General features: G+C 38.6%; 1 protein-coding gene across 1 annotated transcript in view; it reads right to left on the reverse strand.

The window, feature by feature from the left end:
• Nucleotides 1–5,921, reverse strand: part of whrna (whirlin a) — a 114,358-nt gene extending 108,437 nt beyond the window's left edge. The window contains 1 exon segment of the mRNA XM_051878682.1: nucleotides 3,071–5,921. Within this exon segment, the coding sequence (XP_051734642.1) occupies nucleotides 3,071–3,805 (735 nt within the window). The 5' untranslated portion in view covers nucleotides 3,806–5,921.
• Nucleotides 5,922–7,503: the final 1,582 nt, after the last annotated feature.

The raw sequence follows: 7,503 nt of genomic DNA on the forward strand, positions 1-7,503 counted from the left end.
AATTAGAATGGTACTTTTTTTTAAGTTTTTAACTTTAAACAAATATGGTACACAGTTAATAAAAACAGCTATTAAAATTTGTCATTACATCAAATATTGTAGAGGGTAGTGGTGACACCAGAATAGAAAATATATTGTCGCTATACTCAACTGATGTAGTACATTCGCATTGCATTGCATTAATACTACACACATTCAAACTATATATAACATACTTTTTAATAGTCACAAAGCACATACATATTCCAAAAAGTACCAACTCAAAAAGTATCCAGTTTCAGAAGGAGTCACTGTGTTGCTTTTACCATGCGTTTCACCATATAGCATTTTAGCTGCATGTTAACATGTAAACTGATATAAAAAGTGTATTATTTTGGTGTTTATGTCTGAAAACTTAAAGAAACACCAAAATAATCCAAGAAAGAAAAAGAAGAATGTTCTATGTGATAAATTTCAGGGTTCATTTACACATCACAAAGGTCAACAGAGCCTGAGGAAATCCTCCCTGTAACTAAAATAGATGTTCTTCCTTTTGCTAGAAAAATGAGAGATAACTCTGCCTGCTAGCATGCAGGAGAGGCACCTATCAAAAATATACTGTGCTGAATTTATCTGCACCTATAGCAAAACCCCCATCAAATCGCTCTCCATTCTGGCTGCTTAGACAGTTTGTTTGTGTCTTCACCTAGGCTATGTCTGCATTACATGAGAACAAGAGCATCAAGACAAGCAGAAGGTCATGTTCTGCCTGGGGGAGAGGCCCGTCCATTTACTCATGCAGATCAATATGATTAACTGGGAGGAAGCAGCCTTCCCCCTCTGCCAGCTTCGGTTTAAGAAAGGCAGCGTGGAAAGAATTTATACCCTGCTCAACTGTGCCAGCTTTCCCCCGGCGAAAGAGGGAAACAATGACACAGAAAGGCGGCAAACTGTTCATGTTCATTTTCTCTTGGTGCACAACTCTACTGAGATTCACAAACATGAGAATATCAAACAGGAAAGTATCAGTGGAATGGAGTTTCTAGCCATATTGTATGCCAACGTTGAAATATGCTCGGGATGTGCCCCATCTCCACTGTCAGATGTTTCCATGTTTTGTAATGTTGTTAAAAATACGATCACTGTAATCATGAAATCATTTGAGGCTCCTCAAATTGCCACAATGGTGGAAGCCTTTGGAGAAAGTCTAATGACTTTTTGAAGATGCCTCAAAGTGTATCTAAGGAACTTCAATATGCAATTCAAGTGCATCAAAGCCTTGTTATGATTGCAAATGTTTAGTTTCTTGTAGAAACTAATGGGTTCCTCAGAGAACTGGCCTTTTAAAAGGTTCTCCAGAGGGTTTCACCACACCAGTGTCTGTGGCATGTGAAAGTTGGTGGTCTTACTACAACTAAGAAATAGTATGTTCTATAATGAATAGCTGGTTTCAGCACCATGGACAGCACACAATCTCAGTAACAATACATGTGAGGGCCAAAATACAGGATTACTTCCTATTAAAAGGTTAGTTCACCCAAAAATAAAATTTCTGTCATTAATTGCTCACCCTCATGTCATTCCACATCCCGTAAGAACTTCGTTCATCTTCAAAACACAAATTAAGATATTTTTGATTAAATCCAAGAGGTTTTTTTATACTCCATTGAAAGCAATGAAATGACCACAATCAAGTAGTAAAAACATAGTTAAAATAGTCAATGTGACTACAGTGGTTCAACCTTAATGTTATGAAGTGACTAGAATACTTTTGTGCACAAAAACAAAACACAAATAACGACTTTATTCAACAAATTTGTCTCTCCCCTGTCATTCTGCTACACTATTTATATTGCAGCGCTTCGACATCAGAGGTGTCCAATCCTGCTCCTGAAGGACCACTGCCCTGCAGAGTTTAGCTCCAACCCCAATTAAACACACCTGAACCAGCTAATCAAGGTCTACTAGGGACACTAGAAACTTCCAGTCAGGTGTGTTGAGGCAAGTTGGTGCTTAACTTTGCAGGACAGTGGCCCTCCAGGACTGAGTTTGGACACCCCTGTTCTACATCAATACTGAGCCGGCTTTTGGACGTAAACACGGAAGCTCTGCAACGTAAATCGCATAGCATAATGACAGGGGAGAGACAAATTTGTTGAATAAAGTCTAGAGTTGTCAAAAGTACCGACTTCGGTACCACATGGATACTAAAATTTTAAAAATGTGACGCTTTGAGCGCTGTTGAGCGGATTCGTAAACACCTCTGATTGGTCATTGTCGGTCAAGTCGGTACTTTTGACAGCTCTAATAAAGTCGTTATTTTTGTGCACAAAAAGTATTCTTGTTGCTTCATAACATTAAGGTTGAACCACTGTAGTCACATTGACTATGAACGTTGTTTTTACTACTTTTCTGGAGCTTGAATGTGGTAATTTCGTTGCTTTCAATGGAGGATTAAAAAAAAAACCTCTTGGATTTCATCAAAATATCTTAATTTGTGTTCCAAAGATGAACGAAGGTCTTACGGGTTTGGAAAGACGTGAGGGTGAGTACGTAATGACAGAAATTTCATTTTTGGGTGAACTAACCCTTTAAGCTATGATTACAGTTCTATCATAGTTAGTATGTGAAGGGTTACGCAAAGTCAGCTCTTCTTTTGAATGACAACTAGGCAAGATGGACCTGCAAGGAAATGCTTGAAACCTCCATGAGACAGCAAGTATTACTGATACAAAATCGACAAGCCTCATCTAATCATTCAACTATAGCCAGTCCAAACACACTGATCAATAACAACAACATTTGTATAGACCTTCCTGGCTAACACATCTCAATAAAAGTGAGCATTTATCATTCTGGTGCTTCAAGGGACACTTTCAGCTGCTTGTCTTGCATTAATAATCAATAGAGGAGAAGGAGTGCAGTCTGTTCCACTGTGGTCTAATGACTGAAGCTGGTGATCTTATGATATCTGTGGCCAGTTGCATAGGTAATATTTTGTTTTAAAAGAAGTAAAGAAATTATACCAACAACAACAGCATGCATGAATGAATCAACAATACGTAAATAAGTTTAGTTTGAAATACCTTACCTTAACTGCCTCTGCGTGCGTGACCCGGTCGAACACTTTGTCGTTAACTTTCATGATCTGGTCTCCTATTCTCAAACCCTCCTTTTCTGCCAGTGATCCCGGTTCCACCAGTGACACATAGATCCCAACTCCATGCTCGGAACCTCCGCGGATGCTAAATCCCAAACCCTCGTTGCTTTTGTGACGCTTCAGAATCACCTGTCGAATCTCTCCAGGGGGCTCCGGTAAGAAATTTCTGCCCAGTAAAGGAATAAGAGTCGCTGTCCCATCGCTGCTGGTGCTGATACTGTCAGGAGATCCGCGCAGAGCGGCTTGAGACGCGGAAGGAGCCGAGAAATGAGCGCCATGTGTTGGACTCGAATTAGCAGCCTCGTGGGCGCCGTCCGGGTCACCATTGCGCGCAAGAACGTCGGATTTCAAATAGAGTCCCTCTGATGTGTACTGATCGAACAGAAGCTGATCCGAGCGAGGGATGACCAGCCGCAGCATGGGCAGGAGCTGACGCTTGCTCGGGACGTTCAGTATGACCTTAAGCGTCTGGACCAGATCGTACACATTGCGCTTGGAGTGGTACACGTTGAGGCAGTGGATGAACTGCTCTCTCTCGAGATCGCTGAGCAGCAGGTTGAGAGCGTTGTGAAGCTTCTTCACGTTGGCGGATAGAGAACGCGCGCTGGAAGCCACGGAGTTACCCGAGGAAGAGTTGAGCGACAGGCGCTCCAGGTCTGTGCTCATCCTCGCGCTCTTTGCCTGGATCACAGAGCCACGCGGAAGCGGAGAGGTCCGGCGAGCATCGCAGTACCACCGGAACCGAGTCTACAGGAGTCTGCGGAGCGGCGCATGGCACTGCGTTGCCTTGATGTTCACTGGCATACTTAATATTATATCAAACGTGTCACAGAGGACCTACAAAACCAAACACACAAATCTAATTAGCGAAAAAAAGTTTGGAATTGAAATAAACAAAATGTTTTAAATGTTACCGTAAAACTGTTAAATAGGCTACGTAAAAAAATACTCTAAAATATTGAACAAGTTAGTAAATAGTACAGTATGACTGACCTTATTAAATTTTAATTTTAAATTACAGTTTGTGTTGTTTAGTTAATGTTTGCTGCATTCATTTAATGTCACGTGTTACCTGGAAGGTGTAGCACTGTGATCTGTCATTGTTATTAATCGCAGTTGCTTGAGAGATAAACATGTGGCATTCAATAGTACCAGGTATATTATTATTATTATTATTATTATTATTGGAGCATGGCAAACGGTATTTTGGAATACTAACACTGCATGACATAATGATTTTTTAAAAATATAATATTATAATATAATATTTACAAAAATATCATCAAAATTCATTCTTATCTCAGCATTTCATATTTATAAAAAATAATGAAATGCAGATTTTACGGTAAAAACCGACAAATGTGATTGTCAGAAGTTTAACGTAAATTTTAAAAAGCCGTATATTCGAGAGGAAAGTGCACCTTCCCAATACCGGTGGCAGAAGGCTGCGCGCTCCGGTGCGTCTTGTGCTCGTGAAAAAGGGTCAAGTGGCCAGCGCGTCTTCTCCAATATCTCTGTCGTCAACACTGAATCCCTCATTAAGGAGTTCAGGATCTTTGCCCAGAAATCCAAAGCTTTACAACGACCATAATCATATGAATGCGTTCCCGTTGATTAGTTTTTAAAGTAGAGCACCGGATCAGCGTTCAGTTCTAATCCACTCGTCCAGTATTTGGAGGATATGGCACCCAAACTAAAATGCAAAGTTGTTTTCCTTTGGCACGCTCAAATCAGAAAGTTGAAACGCGCTTTAGTCCTTTGGAAAGTGCGCCGGATGTATTCCACAGACAAAAATCAAACAGGTTGGAAAGTTATTCGTTGCATTAGTGCGCAAAGAAAGAAAGTAAAACGGAACGGAGCTCGACTGTGATGTCGCCTAGCCTTCAGCTGTCGGAGGGGATCGACTGAACTGGCTCGCTCCAACGCGTCCCTCCACAGGAAATGACGCAGCTTATGTGGTGCGCGTAAGTTGCTTAGTAACCAACAACACACGAGTCATGCGGGTGCGCGCAGGACTTGCAAATGCCCAATTGCTTATTTTAAGAGCAGTTTTATTTATTATCATTGAGGTACTATTGTAGTTGTATTTGGAATTTTAGTCATTTTGTTGGGTGCATGCATTTTTATCAGTTTAAAATGTCTATATAGTTTTTATTCATTTTTGTTTTAGTTATTTTAGTACATCAAGTTTAACTAAATCAAAATGAGAAATGTTGCCTTGCCAGATAGTTGAAATAAGTTTTAATACTTTATCTTATTTCAGTTAACGTTTATTTTATATCAAGTATTATTTTTAATGGTTTTAGTTTTGGTTAACTATAATAATCCTGTTTAAGAGTCCTTTGAAAGCAAACTATCATGAATCCTGGACAGCATAAACACATAAATAGCTTTTTACCCAGAGATAATTAAAATCCTATGAAATAGACAATAAATAGCATTGCTGTACCTCACTGTTAAAAATGATTGTGGTTTTAACAGTAAAAGACTAAAAATGCTATGGTGAAAAACAGTAAATTGGTTTACAGAAAGTTTCCGTACTATATACGGTGTACTGTAATAGATCTAACCATACATTTAATGTAATTTTACAGTACAATATACCGTTAAATTCAGTTTTTGGAAGTGAAAAATTACAAGTCATTGTATAATTTAGTGAAAAAACGTAAATTTACATTCCCACAATTCCCTGCGTGACACTTCACATTTGATGTATTTTCTTTGAAATAACTCTGTTTCTTCTTAGTTTTTTCTAATCAGTTATGTACATTAGGGTTTTATGTTATATCTAATGTTGTTAAAATAATGTTTATTGCTTTTTTAAAATTTCTTGTGTTACTTTCTTGTGCACGGTCTACATATTGTTATTGTTTTTCTCAGCTTGTGGAAAAGCTGCTTGTGATGAGCTTTGATTCATCATGTGACCCTCATCATCGTGTTTGGTGGTTGTCAGTGTATTACAAAAGTACAAAACAGATATTAATACTTCAATAGGTTGGTAAATTAACATTATATCAATTAATGAAATATGTTTTTTTTTTTACTGTAAATTTAAATTAAACGGTTAGTTCACCCAAAAATGAAATTTCTGTCATTAAGTACTCACCCTCATGTCGTCCCAAACCCGTAAGACCTTTGCTTGTCTTCGGAACACAAATTAAGATATTTTTGATGAAATCCAAAATCCAGAGCTTCAGTGTTTATGTCTGAACACAGGCTCAGTATTGGCTGGCTCCTGCGTCAGCATCACATGTATGCGTCATGCTGCTCACGTGACCAGATCCGGCCAATACCGAGCCGCCGTTTGGATGTAAACACTGAAGCTCTGCAACGAAAATAGCGTAGCAGTATGACAGGGGACAGACGAATTTGTTGAATAAAGTCGTTATTTTTGTTTTGTTTTTGCAGAATAATGACAGAAATTTCATTTTTAGGTGAACTAACCCTTTAAATCTGTAAAACCTAAAATGTTGCTACCGTATTTTTTACGGTAAAGTTCTGGCAACCACATCTGCCAGGAATTTAACTGATTTTACAATGTGTAAAATAAACAGTTATGAACCATAATTATTACAATATAAATCTTTAAATTATATGGTTTTGAACTGTAAAATAGACAGTAAACTAGGTTCTGTCCCATAAAACCTTGTTCTGGAAACCACAGCTGCTGTTTTTTTAAACATAAATTTTATGGGGATTTTGTTTTTACAGTGCTCCATCAGAAATGCAAAAGCTGTCACAAAAACTTTCTTCATTTGAATTTTAAAAATCTGATTCCAAATTTGCATTGATTGTTTATTGGGAGTTGGTGATGCTAATAACTTATCAATTCAACCAGAGAAACAATTACATTTCTAGTTAAAACAGAAACACATAACCTACTAGTTAATGAAAAAAAAAAAAAAAAAACAGGTTAATACTCTAAAGTGAATGCCCCTCAAGGGTTTTAGATGCATCCCTCAATCATGTTTTACCTCTCTATAAACATTTACAGCTCTGACCACATTAGTACGGTTCACATTACGGGAGTACATGATGGAAAGCCTTTAAATCAAAATCTTTTACAGCATTTCAGAACTGATCCCATAAAGCAGAACACTGAAATCCTGCCACAAATCTGAGTCAGCATTCACACATCCAAAGCCGAATGGGTTTCTGGCCGGCACTGGCACAGGTGTCGATGCTGTTGACGCACGTCAAGAGATGACAGCTGGATATACCCCGTCAGAATCTCAACCCACCTGAGCTTTGGCCACACGATTCCTGAAGAATCACACTAATCAGACGTTCCCAATCCATCTGTATTGGATAATGAGGTGTCTAGTCATTTTCTCAGAGCTTAGCAACACGCACAGGTCAGGCAG

The sequence above is a fragment of the Ctenopharyngodon idella genome, chromosome 21, assembly GCF_019924925.1.
Source record: "Ctenopharyngodon idella isolate HZGC_01 chromosome 21, HZGC01, whole genome shotgun sequence".
NCBI classification, from domain to species: Eukaryota; Metazoa; Chordata; class Actinopteri; order Cypriniformes; family Xenocyprididae; genus Ctenopharyngodon; species Ctenopharyngodon idella.